Source organism: Anoplophora glabripennis, unplaced genomic scaffold (assembly GCF_000390285.2).
Source record: "Anoplophora glabripennis isolate ALB-LARVAE unplaced genomic scaffold, Agla_2.0 scaffold275, whole genome shotgun sequence".
NCBI lineage: Eukaryota > Metazoa > Arthropoda > Insecta > Coleoptera > Cerambycidae > Anoplophora > Anoplophora glabripennis.
The window spans coordinates 331798-355805 of record NW_019416374.1 but is presented as its reverse complement, the minus strand read 5'-3'; the positions used below and the strand labels follow the sequence as shown (position 1 = coordinate 355805).

General features: G+C 29.0%; 1 protein-coding gene across 2 annotated transcripts in view; it reads right to left on the bottom strand.

Annotated features, from left to right (window-relative positions):
• Window positions 1-24008, bottom strand: part of LOC108908434 — an 87408-nt gene that overhangs the window by 24194 nt on the left and 39206 nt on the right. For both annotated transcript variants that reach the window (XM_018712470.1, XM_018712469.1), the window contains exon 2: window positions 3897-4032. In XM_018712470.1, the coding sequence (XP_018567986.1) occupies window positions 3897-4032 (136 nt within the window). The remainder of the gene's footprint in view (window positions 1-3896; window positions 4033-24008) is intronic.

Here is a 24008-nt window from a genome sequence, read left to right as displayed (position 1 = left end):
AACTGTTAAATAATCTAACAGCAAAAAACCAATTTACTACAATTACTCTAGACTTTACGGTGTAGTTAACCATTTAAATATAATTTGTTATAGACATAAAACTGTAGTACCTACCATAAAATCATAGAGCACTTTTTCAAGGTCTAGAGCGAGCGATGGTTTATAAATTATTCATGGCTTATTTTTAAGAATTAAACAAGTAAAATGGGACATTTTATTTAAGTCAACTTAAAACTTGTAGGACAAGAATATATCAACATATTGTTTCTATTTTGAAAAACTTATCATTTATCTAGTAATGCTAGAGGCAATAACTAAATTAATTAAATAGTAATTATTTTTTCCGGTTATTACAATTCATTCTCGGTAGTTTCATTTAATAATTAAATAGCTTTATTTTTATTTCTTGATTTGCGATGCATGTCAAATTTATTCCTTTGTAGTTTGATTTCTAACTAACCGATAATTAAATTTAATTGAAAATGTTGTCAGTATCATTATTTATGCAACAGACATTTCCGTTATACAGGGTGTTTAATAATGTGCTCGGCCAAATTTTGATGCCGGATTTTAGGTTATGAATTAGTAAAAAAGTTTCTGTATATATATCAGGTGTTCAATCGGTCAAACGTCAAACGTCACTAATATATTCTATGAAAAAACATTAGGGAATGTCGAAATATGCCTCGTTTCCAAGTTATAGAATGCTAAAGTTGAAAAAAAAAGTTAAAACTACTTTCAGACGTATTTCGGAAACATCATGTTTTTTTATAATTCACGTGGGGAGTACTACTGTGGACCTCCATTATCAGATACAATTTGATGTAGATACAAAGAAAAGTGGGGTACTTTATAAAAAATAAATGTTACACATATTTAAAATTTCGTAACCTTGATGTCATTTTTGGTATAACATTTTTACTGGCATATATGATATAACATTGTGTTCTCTCTAAATCTGGGAAAGGGTGTACATTGCTGTAAAGCCTTTAGTGCCATACCATAATTGCGTCCAATTTGAAATTTCTTGGGAGAAAAAACTATGAGCGCAGTTTACTAAGTCTAAACCCGAAACTATGTTGCATTATGTAAAAAAGGGCTATATTATGTAAAAATGCTTGTGGATAATCAAAAACCAAAGCTGCATGCTACATAAAAATGAAATCGCTTTATAGTCACATTCTTATAATTAAAAAAGGCAATTTTGTTTTAAACTTTAACAAACCACATTTTTAAAACAAATGGTTTTCGAATAAATCTTCATAAGAATATTTTCTGTTAATTTGTGACGTATAATCCACCATTTCCAATTTTTTGATTCATCAGAAAAAGTACACTTGTACATAACCAATTATAGTATCAACATTTTACTTTACTTGTGATTCACGATCAAGTCAACACAAATAAGTGACATATTAGGTATTGGTATTTGCTATCCTGATTTTTCCATATTAAACTTCTAATTATCACTTGTTTCACAATTATTTTTATCTGTAAATAACAAAAAACATTCCACACGTATTGCGCATATAACACTGATTCGAAATTTTTGTAATTCTTTACATAAAGGAACATAAATACCAATAACACAGCTACAACAAAAAATCTCCACATATTGTTACTATCTTAAGAATGTAATAATTTACATTTCTTTCTTCAAATCTATCATATACCTCTAAACCTTTTTGAGATATACAGGGTGATTCAGAACTTATCCAAAAAAAAATTCTGGATGTACAGGGGACCCTTACAAATACAATTTTGTAAAGAAAAAATCAAAAAGGTCAGTTCGAAATTGATTTAAAAATACACTTCTGCACGGCACTGGAAACTGGTCCACTGTAAAACCTGACCTCGCACAATGCGACCGGTATGGCGGCGTGATAAAAACGGACAAAAACTTTCGCAAGGAAAGAAATATGTAAATAGAATTTTATCGCACCTATTTTATATCGGCAAATTCAAATGCTTTTGCCTTTATTAATTATTATTAATAAAATTAATTTGTGTTTTTAAATAATAAAATCATTTGACATACCCGATGCTGCAACAGCAATTGTTCAAAATTTTATCCACTCACGTGTAAACACATTTGGGTCCGTCTTACTCACTTTCTACGAACTAACACAAATGATGTCTTGCTTCACCATAAATTAAAACGATATCCATCAACTCTGAGTTGCTATACACGCAAGCCATTTTTGACACTAACTACTAAAAAAATGATGTAAATACCACAGATAACAGGTAAAAACTACCGCAACGACGGATTTCAGTATTAGGAGTCACATGGCTCTCCACGCGTATTGCGAATGACGCTAGAGACTACAGTTGTCCAGCTATGTAGTGGTTTAATGTGTTATAACTTTAATATTTTTTTTCTCAGAAACTATAAGGATTTTACAAAAAATTTTTTTTCAATATTGACTAAATTTCTCATGCCGCATCTATTCCCAATTTTTTTTGGATAAGTTGTGAATCACTTGTATTTCAGAAAGGCTAATATAATCTCAGGAGGCATTATTTATATTTCTGATTCGTGAATTTTATTTCAGAAATGTTAATTAAAGTTTAGAATTCTATTTGAAAAACTGCAATTGTATTTCAGAAAATATTTAACTAAAATAAAATTTAATTAAAACTAACTATTGCAACTGATGCTTTCTTGGCTCAATTCCACAAAAGTATTGTACTGTATGTAAACAGTATTAGCTTGCACAAATAGGTCTCTTAACTTGTAATATGTTTACAAATTTTACAGAAGTGATTGACGGAAACAAAAATATGACGTCACGATATCGCAAAATGCTTATTTTAAATAAAATCAAATCCATTCTCTTCACCTTTGACGACAAATTGTTCCAAATATGTCCAATATTAAGATATAACTTTTCTACAGCTACAATAATATACCCACAGTACCTAACCTAAACCTGTTATCTAAGAGTAATTAATCTTACTGTCATAGACCACATTTTTTTCTTCTGTGAAAGTTTTAACAAAAAAAATTAATTCTATTGAAACTTTTCTTCTATTATTATATTTAATACTAAGAAAGACATTAAACATTATAAGAAATAAAGAAATTTACAATTAGTAATATTTTTATACAACAGAAAATTGTAGTTCATTATAGAATGCTGCTTGGTGAAGCACCCCAAGTGAAATATGATGGAAGTATCATTTAAATGTTCTGCCAGTATGTTAGTACATATTTTTGAGTAATAGAGCATAAAGTGTATATAACTAACCTCTTTTAAATGTATTCAGAAAATATGTAGCTGCTAAAGTAGAAAACTAAAAACTACTCTTCTAGTATATAAGAATTAATTAAAGAAATAAGGAATTTTTTGAGTATTACATTCATAATTTACAGGGCTATGTTTGATCTTTAGAAACGCCAATCATAAGTTTGTTTTCTCAAATTACCTCGTGAAAACTGATCTTTTTTAACCTCTTATGCCCCGCTGCTGTACCTCAAACAACCGCGCATAACCAACTGGGAGTAACGGCATGCATTCTTGTCAAATTTCATACGTAATACTTAGGTAATAAGTTTAAACAACAGTTTTTTATGTTCGGAACTTCGTCCATAAAATCGCAAAGTACTACAAAAGTAATATGATTTTACAAAATTATTTTCCATTAACAGTTGGTTTAAAAAGTGACATGTGACACTGATCAACCTGTACATACAATCGAGTTCAGGAGTTGCTTAGTGGCGGTGTAGACAAGAGCTTAATGTGATTTAAAAGTCGATTATATTAAAACTTTAAATTTACACCCTTGTATAATATTGTTAATTGTAAATTTTGCATACGATGTAGGTACAACTTATAATATCCTAGTAGAGACAGAGACAGGGATAACAAAAGAGCAAATTAACAAAAACTTACCACCTGGTGGTCTCTCTCTTTCCTTGGGATAGCATATTCTAAACAGTCCTTTCGTCCTTGTGTAGTAATAATATTTCGAGTTCAGACTTTCCAAAAGTGCCTGATTCTGTGGGTCCGAATGTGTGCTCAAATAGTTCTGTAACAAAAGTACTCGTTAATTTGTGTAAAAAGATATGGAAAAAGAATATTACATAACCTTTGAATTTCTATAACTAAATAACGCAGATATTAAGAAAAGTATTTAAGTTTTTAATTATGTATAAAGAAACCTATTTCTTATCCAATGTGGTAGCTAGTTTCCAGTTTTTAAAAATAATAGATACTTGTATCTCACGGTTACAATTAATATAATAATAAATTAATTTGCACAATTTATGTATTACAAGATTGCTCAATTATTTGGAAACAACACAAGGATATATTTTTTGATTTCAAAAACACACTGTCTAAATATTTATAAAATAAATAGTTGTGGAATAATAAGAGGCGGTAAGTCTATAAAATAAATAATAATTATTGTTATTTAAATCGCTACAAATAACTTCATGTCAGTATCTAGACATGTAGGTACCAAGCTCGTACTAAGTATTTTGTTTGACATAAAGAAACACATAATATCTACTACTTAACATTTTTTACAGTGATGTAACTTGAGAAAATAAAAATTACACAAAAATTAATTAACAAAATAGTAGTGAATGAAAGAAATGACAAAAAATATGTATACGTTAATAAAAACATGAACAAGTAGGCAGTTTTTTTTTAAATTTACTTGTGATATATTAAATCACTATTCTATGTTATTCTTAAACCGGCGCCAAACTGAAAGCTGTGCTGTATTGAGTTACGCAGACCAGCCATTGAGTCAGAAGTGTGCTCGAGCTGTGCTGGCTAAATTTGAGATCATAACGGCGCATATAGATAGATAAGCCTTATTATTTAAGCCTCAGTTCTATGCCGTCTTCATATAGAGTCGATAAGTTAATATAAAGTAAAACAGCAACAAAATTTAGCCGCGAATGATACGTACGAAATGAAAACTATTATACGATATGAGGTCTGATTCTGTATGAAAGCTTGCCTTTGGTGGAGGTTCTCGATTGGTGGGGGTTTATATGATTGGAATATGTAAGTTAACTTTACACCTGATTGTCAACAGGGTAAACAAGCAAAAAACAGGCCAACGTTAATTTGGCGAAAAGCCGAATAAACCAGTTTTATTACCTTTATTTTAATTTCCAGTTTACTAGGTGTTTCTGTGTGAATTATATTTTTACTGAAATCGAAATGGAATTTATTTAGTGCATGTTATATTTTACTAAGTTTAGCATTACCTATAGTAAAAATTTAAAATTCTAATTGGTCTTTGTGTACTGAAAGTGTATAACCTTATATCTTCACTATACTATTATTTCAATTGTTGAATTCTAACAATGATCATTTAATGTAACAGTGACTTCAAATATACTTCTATTGTATGTAATGTGGTCGTTAAAAATAAATAAATAAAATAAATATTAAATATATATGTAATATTATGAAAAAACATTTGTTCGTGTATTAACAAATAACTAGAAGAAGTATTACAGTTTTTTTGTATCCATATATTGTTGATAATTTTGCAAATATTTGTAGATATTATTTATGTTTGTATCTTATGTGTACTTAATTCAGTACGCGCCACTGGCGCGTCGATTGGTGTAAACAGATCTGCGCAATCAGATTAGTGCACAACACAGTACAGGTTTTGGTGTGCGGGCAGCTTTATGTTGTATTTACTAACAAATATTTCATAAATAATATGTATAGTCTTTGCGATGTCAATTGAAGAACCAAGAGGATGACAGTATGTACCAGGTTCGGTCGCTGACGCCGCAACTCGACATTGCAATATTTGAAAAACTTATTCCCATATTTATTTAGCCATACCCATGTACATGTCTGGTCGAACTAAACGTGGAGGTGGTAGAAATGTATACGCCCAGTTGAAGAATACGAGCGCGGGCTAACACAGCTTCATTGGGCCACTGGGCAATAAATCTCAGCCGTTGACAAGTGTTGACAAATTGCCCAGCAGTGCAGTGCAGCAATGCGGAATTTGATGTGATTCAGGTAATTTTAATTTATTATAGGCACCTTCTATTAGTCATTCATATTACAATTGCGAAAGGGAGAAATAATATTATTACAACATGGCATTTTGGAGACCTTTTGAAACGGAACAAAACGAAATTCACCATCAATATAATAAAATTGTTTGAGGACATAAATAATTAAAACATGTTGTTGGCCAAATTAACATATAATAGAAATTTTCTGCACATTATATACAAATTATTATAATTTTTTTACCTTTATCAGAAAAATTTTTTTGGGGACGCCTATGAAATTAGATTTTATTGCCAGGTATTTTTTACATGTTCAACTGACTTCGGAAAGACTATCACTGCAACAATTCCACTCATTCGAATAAAAATATACATATACTTGTTAACTTATTTAATACAACTGAAAACAATCAGGGCTTACTTAACAATATACAATATTGTACAAATCCAATACTTTGTAGGTACGTCAAAAGTCTTAAAAAAGGTTATATAAAAGGGTACCTTTATTGATGTAAGTACCGAAAAATATTGGGACACTGTTTGGAATCACCATGTATAACAAAATCTTATTTTAGTCTGTCTGTTAGTATCGCTAATTTTACTAGTTTTATCTGCGTTTTAAGTTTCCTTTAATTCTTTCAATACTGTATTTAATTATACGCAATAACATGTTTATTCATAAATCTGTTCAACATAGCGACATTATTAATTGCAAATAAATATCATTAAAATAATATATACATAAATATATGTATACATTTTTTTAAAGAAATAGGCGTATGTATATATACCTAATTTATTCTATGGTGGCATTATTCCGGATTCTTAGGATTAGTGACTTTAGTGCAGTATTTGTAAAAAGTAAATTTAGTATATAATATCAGTGCAATGTTTATTTTTATTCTAGAGGAAATGAAAAGAAATCGAGTATATGCATATATTTACAAGTGTTTATCGAGAAATCGTGAAGTGTGAAGTATCGTACATAAATCTTATGTACATATTTAAAAAAGAAAATACTACAGAATGTTCATAATGTGTTGTTATTAAATTGTCTCACGAACCTTTTATACGAATGATATCTAGGTGAAGTCAGACAACAATTATTATTATTATAAATTAATTATATTAAAAATTCCACCCCATTTTTAATTTTAAAACCGGATGCCTACGTTCAAAGTCAAACTTGGTTATATTATAATAATCATTTTATTGGTAATTAATTTCGCACTAAAATGTCAAAACGTACTAATTAAAAAAAACGAAATATAAAGACTGGTTTTATGAAAAATGAAACACAACGTACCTATATAATAAAAAAATACACAAGTTAAATAAAATTATGTAACTACATAATTCAGACCTTAGAATCATGCTTTATTCTGTTCTTGTAGAGGGCCCTAGATACGATATTTCTCAGGAACATGTTAGAAAATAATTTTCTGTAAGCAAGCACAAAAAAAATGGACTATAATGGCTCGATAGTGAGCACCATTAACTGTTATTGCCTAACCAGTCGCATTTTCGAAGAAGAATATCCGATGATACCTCCAGCCCAAACATAATGAAAATAGTCAAAATACATCTCAAAATATCTACAAAATCACTAAATGCGCATAACACTCTCTAGTCTTGAAAACAGTTGATCTGGGAAGTGCATGCAAATTAATCTCCACATCACCATGCCATCTAATTTTTGGTCATCCACGTCTCTTTCTTCCTCTAATGATACTTTGTATCATTTTGTGTGGAGTTCTATGCCTTGGCATTCTTATTAGACCCATGCATCTAAGTCTTTGAATTTTTACTGAACCTTTGGACATCAGGTTTGTTAAATAGGAATGCTAACTCGTCTTCTACTTTTCTTCCCACCGTATATCTTTCTTAATATTTTTCTTTCCCATATCCTTAACCTATTTTATTAGTACCGACATTATGACAGTTTTATAGATCCTATTTTTAATATATTATTAAGAGTTCCAACGGCAATAACATGTCTGCCATTAACATGTTTGCTAGTTCTTCTTACAAGTTAGATTTCCAAGTAAATACTGTTCCTAAGTATGAAAATTTCTCAATTTCTTCAAGAGTATCCATTTTACTTTATTCTCTTATTATTCTTAGATCTTGGTTTCTTCCTTCTCACAATCAGAGATCAGAGATAATCTAAGTTTCCCATTGCATCTGCTGAATTTACCAATCTCTTAAATATTTCTGTTATTTCTATTTCTACTACTACTAGTTAAAATTATTATAATATCATCTGCACGTACACTGGTATCGTTTGTGATATATTAAACCAGACTTGTTTATGTTCCCCGTGTATATTCTAGCGCTGCACTGAACAAATACAGAGATAACTAGTCTCCTTGTCTAAGACCTACTGCTATTTCAGTTCTTTCTGAAAGCATTCTATTTACCCTATTCTCTGTTTGTGTTTATGTCAAGTGACGTATTTACATTCTCAAAAACTTAGTTATATCAAATTTCAATGCATATTGCTTTTATTTTTGAAAGATATTGCAAAAATTTCGAAAAATCAGCTTTGGCGAAAAATTGTATTATTTCTTGATGTCAGAGGCTACTCTGAGTTTATGGCAACTATTTTTAAACGTTTTGTATTAATCAGCGGCACAATATTTTTGTAGGTATGGAAACTACAATTAAAATGTTACTCGCCAAATTTGGTTTGGCTTTTGGCTGATTTTGAACAAGTTTCTTCGTACAACTTTCTAATAAAGAAAAGTCTAATACGAATTTTAGTTTTTGTCTGGATACGCCTTACTAGAAGTGTAAATTCTTGAATCCTTGTTCATAAATTGAACTCAGTTCAGTTTTTCGCGACATAAATTTTAAATGAGGTACGCTGGATGTTGGTAATAATAAAATTCAGATTTATACAATTATAAAATACAGATTTATACTAATTTGATTAACCAGAGACATAAATTTAACACTACCAAAGTAATTGATTGCTGCTTGGCTCGTTAAATCTTTAGTTTCGTCGTCGTTCGAACAGCTCAAGTAATTAGTAGGATAGCCAAGGACGGTCACACATTCCATCGCGCTCAAGACTGACCTCTAGCTCTTGTTGGAAACCAGTATGAGGAAACAGTCTCACTACTAGCTGGGCAGCGTAGTGATTTCGCGGATTAGTCAGCATGTTTTTGATATTTAGGTTCTTGGGTATTTGAACTTTGGAAATACCGTAGGTTTTATACTGACCACGAGAAGGATACACTACATGCACGCATGGCTCCGTGGTGGGTAAAGAATATTTATCGTTAAAAATCTACATAGAAAATTATTCAGACTGGTCATTTGTTATACACCTTTTTCTCTTTTAATTATTACGTATGTGTGAAAACATAATTAATAATTTACAACATCAGTAATATGTATAATAATAATACATTAGAACCTTCCGCATGTAATTCCCATAGATTTTTTCCCTTGCAAAAGCAAGGATATTCGGTATTATACCGGGTTCTAATATTCAAATGTTTAAATAGAGAGTACAGGGATATCATAAGCTAGAGAGTGTATACAGAGTTCCAAATAAAAAATAATTGGGCATCATTTTGGTTCTAAAATCGTATTTAAATTTTTTACTCTATTTTAAAAGAATTATGTTAATTCACACAAATCCAAAGAATTTTAAAAAATCTTATAAAATGAAGTCAAATAATATCCAAAAATGTTTCCTAAGTGAGGTAGGGCTCTTTGCAGTTTGCCCTTTGACATTGTTTTTTTTGTCTTGAGTGACTCGGGTGTGCTGTGTGCGAGAAAAACCTATTTGAAATGTTTATGTTTTTTGCACGATAAAATTACAAACTTGCCAATATTTTGTAATTGGCTTTGGAAAACAGATAACAGAGCAGATAAAATTTAGAAATAACTAAAATCATTAGTCTATTCTCAACCATTACAAACACGTGATTAGCTTTGGGAACGAATTCAACACTCCTGTAATGAGTTTACGAACAATAAGGCAATCTTCATAAGGATTCGACAATCATTAGAGAAACGAACCACTTTATGCATTGAAACTAATGTCCGCCATGAAAAGCATCTTTTATACAGGGTGTTTTAGAAAGACCTCCCGTAAATTCAAGGGGTGATAGTACGACAAAAAAATAAGATTTTTGTATCTTATGAACTATATGTCTATCTCCCCTTGTTTTCGAGATACAAAGCGACAAAATAAATTTTTTTAAATAGAATTTTTACGAAAATTTCCAAATGGTGCGAAATATTTTTATGAAATTTGGTATTCCGAGGTTTTTAAGGACGCCAAATACGCTGGTCTAAGTATTTTTTGTATATTTTATAGAGAGCGCTAGTTATGCTACATTCGTATTACATTTTAAGTTCTAATTTTTTGTCGTACTTTCACCCCCTGAATTTACGGGAGGTCTTTCTGAAACACCCTGTATATTAAAGCTTCTTTGTTTTGCTATAATTTTTGCCAGTTTGTGGTATTATTTAATACAAAATTTCAACTGTTTTCTATAGAATTTTACTTTATGTTTTCAAACTACTAAATATTAGCAAAGAATTTATGATTTTGTAATTATCGTGCAAAAAAAATACACATTTCAAATACATTTTTCTCACATATTATGGTACTCACTCAAGACAAGAGTACCTCTTTCATCTAGAATACTCTGAAGTTTTCGATTTTGATATTAAAAATTCCAAAAAGTCGAAGATAAAAAAATATAATTAAAAATATCAGTTAACCCTCCCAAATGTGCCTATAGTTACAATTATAAAAGATCATTTTTACAACAAAATACTATACTATAAGAGTTATAAATAGTGATCTAAATAATTAAAGAAAACAATGGACATCTTCATGACTAGATCGATTATATAATTGTTTTTCTACGTATTTTATTATTAGCTCTCGTATTTCATACTTTAAAGGCAAAGAGCTAATTCAAAAGAATTAAATTTTTTTTCTTATTTTATCAAATGAAGCCAAACAATGTCCTTCGATACCAGAAATTTAAGTATGCAACAGCTATCTAAAAAATGCGAGATCTGATAATAAAATGTTTTTTCTTTCGAAGAAATATTAGATACGTGTGAATATATATTTTGTAATTAAAATAATAATAATAATATACGGGGGGAATTAGGATGGAGGTTAAAGGCATTAATCGGTATTATAACGGGTTAAAACGTTTAAAGCAATACTACAAAGATAGCATAAATTATTAGAGAAATAGGATAGTTCCAAATTAAAAAAAGTGTTTCTATTTTCACAATTCACAATGTAATCCCAAAAGTAATAAGTAGTAAAAAAAAACTTTTATAGATTATAGTCCCAATTGTTTTCTCTTAATTGATATAATCTACTAGTTTACGACACATATATAGAGTGTGTCCCATTTTTCAGGTTAACACCTCAGGAAATGTGAGAAAGCTGTGAACTTTCCGTAGACCATTTTTTTCACAATTAGTACCCTAAAGGGATGATATATTCTACTAACCACTTTATTGATGTGACAAAAACCTGGCCTACTATAATTTTTTAAACGAATCGTTTTTCCAAAAACTTGTATTAGGCATTTTTTTATCAAAAAGATAATGTTACCAAGCTATTCAACACCCATCAAAATACCCATATACGAAATTTGATCGACAAATGTCTATTGAGTTTTTTTTATGGGGTGCCAAACTGTGACAGCAATTAAAAGTGTCTGTTTTTTTTCTTTGTCCGACTAATATTTGTTTTCACTGTCACGGCAATCTTTGACCTGCTTATTATAATTTTGAGTTGTCTGATTTTTCGAAGTTTGGCACGCCAATAAAAACACTCCATAGACAATTGTCGATAAAATTTGGTATATGGGTATTTTGATGGGTGTTGAATAGCCTGATGATATCATCTCTTTGGTAAAAATATGCCTAATACAACTTTCTGGAAAAACAACCCTTTTAAAAAATCGTAATCGGCCAGGCTTTTGTCACATCAATAAAATGATCAAGGTACTAATTGTAAAAAAAAGTTTACTTGCGAAAAGTCCACAACCTTCTCACATTTCCAAAGGTGTTAACCTGAAAAACGGGGCACACTGTATATATATTTTAGATGTAAATTCGTTATATTTTTATATGTCTACTAATAAATTGATGATCGGATGTATGCAAAGATATATCTAATACAAAAAAAGAAAGCGTGTGAATAAGTCCGATACACCTATACAAATATCCCAGTACTTATTTATGTTAAAATATGCCTAATGTTTTACAACTTTCTCAATAATTCATTTGACTTTTTGACATCATAATTGTCGGGAATTGAACACAAAACGTATTAAAATACTATCAAAATTAAATTATGAACAATTTAAGTTACTGATGAACGTTTTACATTTAATTTTTAAATATTTGCAACTAATAATGTATCCTTTAAAAATAATTAACGCTAGAAGCAACAGAAAGGATATTTTAAATCTCACTTTCATAAAATTAATAGGCTTGATTAAAGAGATAGTGTAGAACAGAAAATTAATTGAGTTAAAGAATACCAACGTATGATTCTTAAATAAATTATCGTGGCGTTTGAAATAAACTGCTTGACAGTAAAATAATTATCAAATGAGCAATTTCTAATCATCGGAATGTGAATAGAAATATACTTTTACTTACAGAATCATACATAAAACGTACAGATAATGTATACCTACTAAGATGCTGATATTACTAATCATTTACTTTCTTACTGCTCGCGGTTATAATTATTATATTTTGCAAGAATATCTTTTACTTTAATGTGAAATAATTAATAGATTTAAAAGAGCGTTTAAATGATGACAGAAAATTAAATTACTACTTTTATCTAAAAAAGTTCTTAACACTTCAACTTGTGAGCTTTCTATCTATAAACAAGGTTACAGCCTATTTAATATGATCAATATCTACTTCATATTAATTTGCTCAGCTTTGAAATTCTCGGGTAATTAATTACTTCAATTTTTTACACTATTCAATAGAATTTTATATCTAATTGTCTTTTGTGATAAATTGCATTTGTAAAAAAATATTCCTATATTTTTTTTTCTGTAAAACGGAATAGTCCTAGGGTTTTACCTTTACATAGATATATCACTAGCCCAAGTTTTATCAGTCTGTGTTAAACATCTTCAGAGATATTTGTGTTATAGTCTTCAAAAACACCCTGAACCTCTAAAGCTAAGCCGTTTAAGCATAGGTTCATACAAATGTTTTTTCTTAAAATGATCCAAAGAACCGTCTGATGGAATGTTATTATGTATTTAACTTACACCCCGTACATTATATATTCTAAAAATATGTTTAACTTTGTTTATTCTATTTCCCTTCAATTAAACTACACTATAATAAAGCAAAAGTTACAAAAACATATTCTTAACTGATATTTCTGGCCTGGAAGAGATATATTTGTAACTAAATGTAAATTATATTTGGTCTATCAAAACTTGTAAAAAATATACTTAATAAATAATAATGTTGTAACAGAGGTCAATGGTTTCCGTATTACTTTTATAAAAGAAGAGAAGGAAATAATTATAATAACAAAGGAATTCTCTCATCAAAACACCAGTAATTCTCCATGTTACTAAAAAGCTATTAGGGTCGCAATCTCTTTTATTATAACTCAGAAAAGCAAATGCAAATATAAAGCGATATGAAATATGATAATACCCATAAGCTCGACATAAGGCGAATGGCCTTTCTGCAAGGATTCTGCCATAAAACCCTACCCACACCTTGAATTTACCACCTTCATATTCTTCACATAAACAACCACGGTAACCAGCAGATGCATACAGTGAAGGATGAGATTTTTTAAAATGGATTCACGTATCGCAAAGTTATAATAGACAATATAAAAATTGCTGTTGTTTAAAACCTTTACTTGTAGGCTATTTTTTTAAAAGTTATATCAATCCATACCATAGCCAACTAAAGTCTAAATAAAAGCTGACACTTACTTGTAATGTAAAAATTTTATGAAATACCAATGAATCATTAAAAGGAACTAAGCGACATTTTGGCAATTTTCAGAGAACTAACAGAAACGTATTTTTAAAACTCTGTAGGTTTCTGCAATTTCCACTAACTTTGAAACAAGCATTAAACCTTCTTTTTCAGTTCCAAGAGACAAGTTATAAATTTTTTATCATTTGATGGTAAAAAAAATGTATAAAAGTTACATTTTCATACTAATAATGGAATAAACAGACTCATTAGGTCCCGGAACTTAAGTTTTATTGAAACAATAACTAGATATACATATAAGTACTGTACAAAAAAATGACAAGCAATACCCTTATAAGTCTATTTTGTATGTATTTTGTTTGTTCTAACTTTAGTTTTTGCAGTTTCTATCAAATTTTATTAAAACATTACATTTTCTTCATCAACCCATTTAATAAGCTTCTTATGGTGTTCTATTTTTGTGTCCAGAATGGGAACACCGTTATTTCCATAAGCTGGTGTAACAGGCATTGAAATATTATGCAGCTTATTTGGTAGATACAGCATGAAATGATAATGCATAGTCCATTGATTGAATAATGTGATGCATTTTATTATTACAGAAGCTTGTTTTATTGCATCGTTGTTTAGCTTTTCTCTGGGGTTCTTCAGCGGTCACAGTTTATTTATACCTAAAATTTTGGCCACCAATCTTTAAAATTTAAAGTTTAAAAGCACATAGTTCCTGTTAAAAATATACAGATTTTAAGTAGGGTAATATTATTCATATCCATCTTTAGCACATAGTTTTAGGAATAACTAATGTATTTTCTAGAAATCTGAAGCACCGAGAAAGTCGATAAAACCAAATTACTGATTTGTCACTTACAATTAGTTCCTTTTAATAATAACCGATTCAAATAATGAATCAGTGCGTTTATATAAATATTAATTTGTGACGTACCATTTTCACTTAGGCTGGAGCAATATTATGACCTTCTGGCATAGGAGGTTAATAAACTTAAAATAGGTCCGTATTATTACTTTTTTTAATTATATATTTTAAATATTGCCTTTTACTTAACTTCGAAAGGTATTAAATTAATTCAAACCAACTAAAAATTCTCTTAAAGTTTTCATCTAATGAAATCATATTATACCTATGCTCTTTGACACCATCTATAGGAATGTTAAAAAGTAAGTTTAAAAACAAGCTATTAATTATTCTAGACAATAAGAAACGACAGACTAAAGCTTCGTCCAGCATAGAATTAAACTCACAATAAATAAAAGATATATTTTTTTGAAATTTAACATGATTTCATTATTTAAACATGTCATGTACCTATGTGATTTTTCTTTCATAATTAGGTATATATGGACATATTATTTGTATCTGTTTCGATAATTATTAATTAATAGGGAAGAGATATAAAATGTTTAATATATGTTTACCTTATTATGAAGTTATTAAGTTAATTCAAACAAAAAAAGGTTGTTTTTAATCTTATCAGATAAAGTCAAACAATGTTCCTCGATATCAGAAATCTAGGAATGTCAAATATATATACAGTGAGCGGCAAAAGTATGGAATATATTTATTTAAAAAATCAGGTGTTCGTTATTTGAAAAATCGCTCAGACCCGTCGAATTATATTTTTAGTTGCGCATTTTCTGAAGCAATTTTCATTTATACAGGGTGTCCCAAAAAAAAGTTATGAAATCAAGGCCAACTTTTTTAAATGGAAACCCCACTTTTTTGTATTTTTATTCAATTCTTCATGGAATTCTGATTATTTTTTATGAAACATAACCTATACCTATCTTTAACCCTTTTCGAGATAATGGCGTCTAAATATAGAATTTGGAAAATTTTCAAAAATTACCCTGAGATTTACCCTGCTAGTTTTAAAATAAAACCACGTTTACTTTTCCACCTTAGATTTGTGTAGTTCACAGAAGTTGCTTCAAATCAGAAAAATCCATAAGAAATAAGTTTTTCGGTGATTTATTTATCATTAGGACGCAATGACTTGAATGTAAAAAATATGAGTGAGGTATTTAGGTATAATTTAATTAAAAACGCATAATTTTATTGTATAAAATATGATTTTGTTAAATGTCACTATTTAAATTACGAGCCAGGTTATTTTGCAAATTTTTAGCACCGAACCACTTATTTCTTATGGATTTGAAGCAACTTTCTGTGAACCACACAAATCTAAGATGGAAAAGTAAATGTGGTTTTATTTTAAAACCAGCAGGGTAAATCTCAGGGTAATTTTTGAAGATTTCCTTATTCTATATTCAAACGCCATTATCTCGAAAACGGTTAAAGATAGGTATAGGTTATGATACATAAAAAATGATGAAAATACAAAAAAAGTGGGACTTCCATTTAAAAAAGTTGGCCTTAATTTCATAACGTTTTTTTGGGCCACCCAGTATAAATGAAGAAAATCAGAAAATGCTTCAGAAAATGCGCAACTAAAAATATAATTCGACGGGTCCAAGCGATTTTTCAAATAACGAACATCTGATTTTTAAATAAATATATTCCATACTTTTGCCGCTCACTGTATATAATCTGCATTATCAACAATTAGGAAGCTTGTGCGATTATAGATCTGTTGCATACCTAGATATTTGGTATGGAAAGAAAATTGTTTGACTTCGTTTGAAAGAATTTTTTTAGAAAATATTTTTGAATTTGTTTGATTTAGTAAAATAAAAATATGAAAGCTAGTAATACTGCGATAATCCCATCATTTGTAGGGATTCATTTGTTTTTGGTGTATTGAAGAAAGCCACTAGAGATCAGAATTCCAATATTCCAAGAGAATTCTGGGAAAACTGGCTATTCTTTTTTGGCCTCTCCGAAAAGTTCATCTTGCAGATACCTATCTTTTTTTTTCTACCAATTTGTACAATATACTGAAAGTACGTGAACCAATGAGAAAAATAATGTTTTGATTTCTTTGTTACATTTTTTTCTCGACTTTTGAATTAACAATGAAAATCCGGGAGTACAAACTTTTTTAACCAGCTTTTCAATAATATTTTATCAAGGAAAATAATTATCAATACAAATTATATTTTTATTTTTTAGTTCAGTATTAATAGTACCATGATATCCTACTATACTTGTACATATTTTGAATCATAAGGGGGGTATTTTTATTCAATTGTATAGGAAATGTTTTCACTGTATGTGTACAAATGAGTTATGATATTCTAACGAAAGAGAACTTAAAATATACCTATTATTTCTGGGAAAAAGACCGTCATTTTTCTCAAAGAACGAACAATAATGATAATAATAATGATTTACCGAATAATGGTAAATTACATTACAGGACATATAATTATTTAACGTAATATGGAAATTAGAACCTAATTACTTAAAAATACAAAACCTCTTCAAAATTTACGAGGGAGGACGAGAGGGTAAATAAAAATTTTCCAATTAGAATGTAAAATATTTTACAAGAACAGAAAAACAAACAAAAATAGCTCTAATAGTTCTTATTGTCGAAAAACTGATTAAAAAAACATTACAGAATTTTATTATTTGAGAAGCCGAGGAAAGTGTGACATAAAAACCAATTGAATGATTTATCACTAGTGAACTGCTGTATCAAATGGTAGAAAAATACATAGAGTTAGCTGTTTCTGTGTGACGAAGGAATAAATATATTCGAATTAAAACCTCACAATTTTGTCGTTTATAAAATTATAGTAAAACACGAAAATATTAGCTCCAGCCATTCTCATTATTCTCATTAGGTACTTAAATAATATTGAAAAAAACATTTAAAGAAGTGTGTTGCCAGAATTTTATTGTTAATTCAAAAGTTAAGGAAAGTGTGACAAAAAATCAAATGTAAGATTTTTTTACTTACCTATAGTGTGCTAACTTAGAAGATGAAGAAAGTGTGACAAAAAAATAATTTGAGGATTTTTGTTGTTGTTGAACATGCAATACAAAGTATTAGAAAAAATGCACAGTCTGAACTTTTTGAATGGGCGACAAAATAATAGCAATTTTCCAGTAGGGTACTGGAATTTTGTAATTCTAACTTCTGGATCTATTTTTTTCAATGGTAATGTTATGTTTCCGAGGTAGATACAGGGTGAGCAAATAGAAATTCTTGAAGACGGATTTTTGGATGTATGTATTGAAAACGCTTCACAAATGAAAATTTACATGAGTAGGTATATATTCTGTTTTCACTTTTCATCTTTTACTAAAATAAAATTACAACTATGAACCAGAGTAGATATAGATAAAAAAAATTTTCATACCTCCTGATATAGGTAGGTACCTAACATCTGATTGACTTTATTTATGACTATTTTGAGTTTTCATATAAAAAACGACACTCGTTAAATTCTTGCCTAATAAAAATACCTAACGAAAGTTAAACTCTGTTTTCTTCATCTAAAAACAAAGTTTGAACTATTAGTAATTTGAAAATAGGTTACTAAGTATTACATGTGTGTCCATATATAATTTAAAGATTAGATAATGAGATTTATGTGTCACATATTTATAATATTTCTTAATATTATTATAAATTAGGCAGATAGGATTATAAAAGAGGTGACTTTTAAAATAAAATAATGAAAAAGTAAGCCCATTCGTGCTGAAATTAGGGTTGGTATAATACAAATTAATATAGTTATTTCATCATAATATAGGCAGGAGGTACTTTTTGAGATCGTGAGTAACCTCGATTTCCATGCAGTCCCCTTTTACTCCGATTAAGATAATTACCGTAATTAGCGGCACCAGTATTTAAATAAAAATTACAATATTATGACAGTGTTCTCTAAGACGCCGTGATGTGATATGCTTGTATAATTTTGAAAAGTATATACTTATAGATGTCCCAGAGAAATTCCTTTATAATAATACTATTACTACAGTTAAAAACTTTCCCGTACTAACGTCATTTCACGTTATTTGGTACTTGGAATAGCACTCTTATAGTTGAAAGCATTACCGAGTATTCGTAACGTGTAAAAATGTACCAGGCAATATGGGGAGCATGTGCGATACGCAGAGACTTCAATTCTGCGTCAGGCGACTAAAATAGAATTCGACTCAACGCGGTAACACAATACATATGGTATAATATACAAAAAGTTGCGGTACTTATTACAATTATTACAGTAAGTCATAAAAGAGTATGCAGATCATAACCGGATTTATATCAGACTTATGAGGTGTCCCCTGAAAGCGGCTGAAACGTTTCTATATACCTACTACAAGTTATTTATTTTATTTATATAATTTATTAAGGTAGCTATTAGTATGAGTCTGTGATAAGTGAATTTTGAAATTACTCACTGCAAAAAATGTAAATCTTAAAAAACGTAAAATTACGGCACGAATCACTGGCAATTCTGTTACCTATGATTCGCGCCTGAATATTACTGAGCTTATATAAATTTACTAAAAAGTTGTAAATTCACATCGTAATTTTAATTAGATCCATACATATATTACTGTGTTATTTTACATATATAATGTTACAATTTTAATAAGTACTAATTTAATTTTACCTTGTAAAACTGTAATATTACTTAGTAAAATTGTAATTTTACTCTGTAAAATTGTAATTTTACATTGTAAAATATTAATGTTATCATGTAAAATTGTAATTCTACAACTTAAAATTGTAATTTTAATATGTAAAATTTTTGTTTTACACACTATTTTTACAATGGTGTTGTAAAACTATTTTGTGTTTTTTAGGTTCACACAGTAAAATTGTATTATTTAGGCCCGGTACTTTGAGTCTCGGTTAAAGCTGGATTAACTCATCAGACTGATTAGACTTTACATATACTGATTTATTTTATAAATCACAGTCTAATCGCTTGATTAGTTAATCAAACCTTAACCGAGACTCAAAGTACCGGGCCTTAGAGATATTTTTACACCTACATGTAGAAATGCAGTGTATTTTCACTAAATAATGCATATGGTGTAAGTTGAAAATTTTACGTAGATATAATTTAGAATNAACTCACTACTACAACTACACAGCGTGGTCTGTCTGACCAATTGCATCATTGCTAGTCTAGACGCGCTGTTGTTTCTACATTAAATCTTCTGTAAATATAAATTTTTATTGTAAAATTTTTTAACTGTGATAATAGCACAGTGTAAATTTATCGAAATTGAGATTATAAAGTAAAAACACATAACTTTCTTAGTAAAATATAAATATTTTTATTATTACGAAGAATATTTAATTTTACTTTACTTATTATGTAATACTGTAGTGTAAATTCACAAATGTATTGGATTTTTACCCCAATTTTTAAGAGTGCTGAATACATTGTATGAAATGAGTGAAATTTCTCTCACATAGTAGTTAATTATGTCAACTAATGTCAACAGTAGATTGACACATTGAATCATTGATTTTTTTTGATACCACGTTATATAACTCTATGTTGCTGTAAAAATTATCTTATGCAAGTTACCTAAAGAATGTAAATTTAGACTACTTTTCTGTAATTTACCCAAAATGAAAAATTTACAAATCAATATGCATAATTATTTAAGACAACTGAAGTAGGTATAATTTTACTCAGAACCAGTTTGTATACGATATTTGTTGATATAGGTATGTACATAGAATTTCAAGAAGACATTGGCGGAAAATCTCAAGGCAAGCCCCTGCTGCGGTAAATTGTTACAGTAGTTCTGATAACAGAACTTTATTGGCTACTTTTTTGGAATTACCTATATCTCAACAAATATCATACGAAATGTACCTATGTAAAAATAAAATAACATTATACAAATTTAAAAATTTGATTTATCAATGCAGTAAACGCCACATAGAGTAGAATATACCTATTTACATTTTTGAATAAAAATAAGTAATATAGATTATTACCAATAATGAGCTTGACACAGCAGGTCTAATTCATAAATCTAGCACCTATCATGGGATCAAGCCCTTATCCCCAGAACCTCGAAACTATCGGTTTCTGTATGAATTGATGAATCAAAGCTTAAGTTAATTTAGTTAGAATCTACGATAAATCTTTGATAGATACTCAAGGCGTTATTGTATTGAAAGAGGTACACTAAAGAGAAGTGAAGTCTCTGACAAAAAAGCAGTCAAAATTCGAACTGATAAAAATGTTTATTCAACAGAACTAAAAAATTTACGTAGCAATATTATACCTACTGCTTAAAAAAAGCTGTAACTTTTACACAACAAATAATCGGACTGATACACAGAACAAAAATGTATTGTTTTCAATAAATTTTAATTAATTTAGTATTATTATAATAAGCTTAGGTATACCTACGTCAATAATGGTAGGTATATGAAGTTTTTTTTATATATCTTGTCTTCGAAAAAAAATTACGAGTTGAAAAAGTTTTCATAAACTTGTGAATGAAGTTCTTGAATAAACCCCTAATTCATCGAAATTAAAAAGAACATAGGACCACTAATCCTTGTAATATGAGACTCTTAAAATAAATATAATTTAAACATTTTAAAAATAATACATAACATTTATATATTTTTATTTGTTAAAATAAGCACATAAAAATGTCTCCTTGTTTCAAGACAAATATTTTAAAAACAATGTAAATATATTTCCTTTGATTTTCACCATTCTTAAGTAAATGTAGTTCTGTCAAACTAGCGGCATCCTGTGTTTAGTTAGGCAGGTGGTTAAAATTATATTGCAATAATTTTGAAATATTCAGCATCGTTTCTAATTTTGCAATGCAAGAATGCACAACCATTATTGCGTTAAAACATGCAACGTTGAGTTGACAAGAACTACTATTATTCTAAACAGTTTGCTGCTTCCAGTGAAAGTAAAAAATATTAGATAGGGATCATTAATTCTAGGTACGCTCGAACCATTAGAAATAAAATGTATGTTTCTTAACAAAAAAAACTGATGCATATATGTTTTCTCTATTTGTCTCTCTAGTGACAACAATTTTAGGTATACCTAGATACATTTAATATTTTGTAAACAAAAGTTTTAGAATCTAGCAGAAAGTGACGTATTTAGTGAATCTAGTGTTGAATTTAAGTATCTTATTAGCACTGTGCAATTTTATGATATAATTAAAAATAAAATTAAGTATGGGCCAAATTTAGATATTGATCAAGTCTAGATTTGAAGGAATTTAATTAATTAATTTATTTATTCACACAAACAATTTTATACATAATAAAATACAGCAGTAAGAATAATAGTGAATAAATAACTAGACAATAAGTGACTAAACATTTGTTTGTACAACAAAAGTAATAATAAAATATGTTAAATGAAACAACTTGTAAATAAAAACGAAATTGAATACAAATCTACAATAAAAGTAAACTAAAGACCTAGTACAAACAAATTATTAAAAGACAGTCAGTATTTAAATCGCACAGAATTCCATACGCGTAGTTAAGTGTGTGCCGTACAGGACTATGCATAGCATGTAAGTAGTTAAAAAGAATCATTTACAATTTACATTCAATAATATCATTAACCATTGATCTGTTGCTAAGAAATACTGTCTTGTACGGGTGTGAGAATGCTCCTTCTTTAATTTTAAATCATGACCACGTAGTCTCGCATCCCTGTTGCGGACGAAGATTTCATTTGGGTAGTAGATTGTATCATGGAGAACCCTGTATATCATTCTGAGATCACCACGTATACATATAAGATACTTAAATCTAATTTTCTTATAATTCTTATCATATAAGATAGTATGCATATTTTATTTAAAAAAAGAAGAAAAACACAGAAAAGAAAACCTAATTCTTTGTATATTACTTGCTCGAATAAGCTACTTCATACGAAATGTCTGTATATCTTAAATATTTAACTTTATTTATGGACGAGTTAGTTATTAATTATCTGTAATTATTTCTCGGTAGCATTTATTATTTACTTTTTGTTTAATAGGGTAAAATAATCTATCTAAATAGTAATAACAAAAAAAACGAATACAAGGTATAATGAAATAAATAAATATTGTTGGAAATTGTTTAGTATTCCTATTTTTAACAGCTATAACTTCACTTTTGTCGAAGATCAACACTAAAGTGAACCACGATAACATAGTTAAATCATTTCTGCATTTTATGGACTGTTTTTCAGGAAAATTTTTAGACTTACTTTGAATTACTTTAACATTTATAAAATAAGGTAAAACTAAAGACAGTATTTAGTACTTATAAGTATAAATGATACATTTTTATGATGATTTTTGTCTCATCTTCTGTGACATAAAACCGTTGTGGCTTTTGTGTTAAACCAAGGGCATACACTGAAAGAAATGGGCTTATTAAACTGTTTAGAATGTGTATAGCGCATATTAAAAATTTTATAACCAATATACAACTTTTATTAAAAAAAAGCAATCACCTCCATACTCATTATTCAATGAGTTTAACTGGAAGGTGCACTGAAATAAATGCGCTGTATTCTTTATTAGAATTCTATATGCCCTTATAAGACCATTGTATACTATATGTGACAGTTAAACAGGTGAATATTGGATACAAAACGCGTACTGCCACGCTTATGCATCTATGAAATAAAGGTTATAATGAATTACTTATACATTATTAGGTATTATAGACTTTATGTTCCAATTGTATAGTAGGGAAGATTTGGTGTATAAAGACCAGTATACGAATTTGTATATAACAATTGTATTAACAGAATTATTCGTTCTTATACTGAATATGTTTCCGTTTTTAACGTGTAAAACGCGTCTTATAATGGTTAAGTGATCGTCACCTCTCGGTGCATAATCGGTTATGATCGTTGTTAAGTTATATTCATAGTCTTGTAATAATAATCATATGTCAGACCCGAGAGCGAAGTGCGCCGACTCAATAAGAAACCTGGCTATTCCAGCCGCTGATTTAGGGTTCGCCGCACGAGCTCATCCCTTCTAAGATTTCAGTAGCATGCTATGCATGAAGCAGAACGGTACTCAACTATCTTATACAGTCCACTTTTATTGTCCATA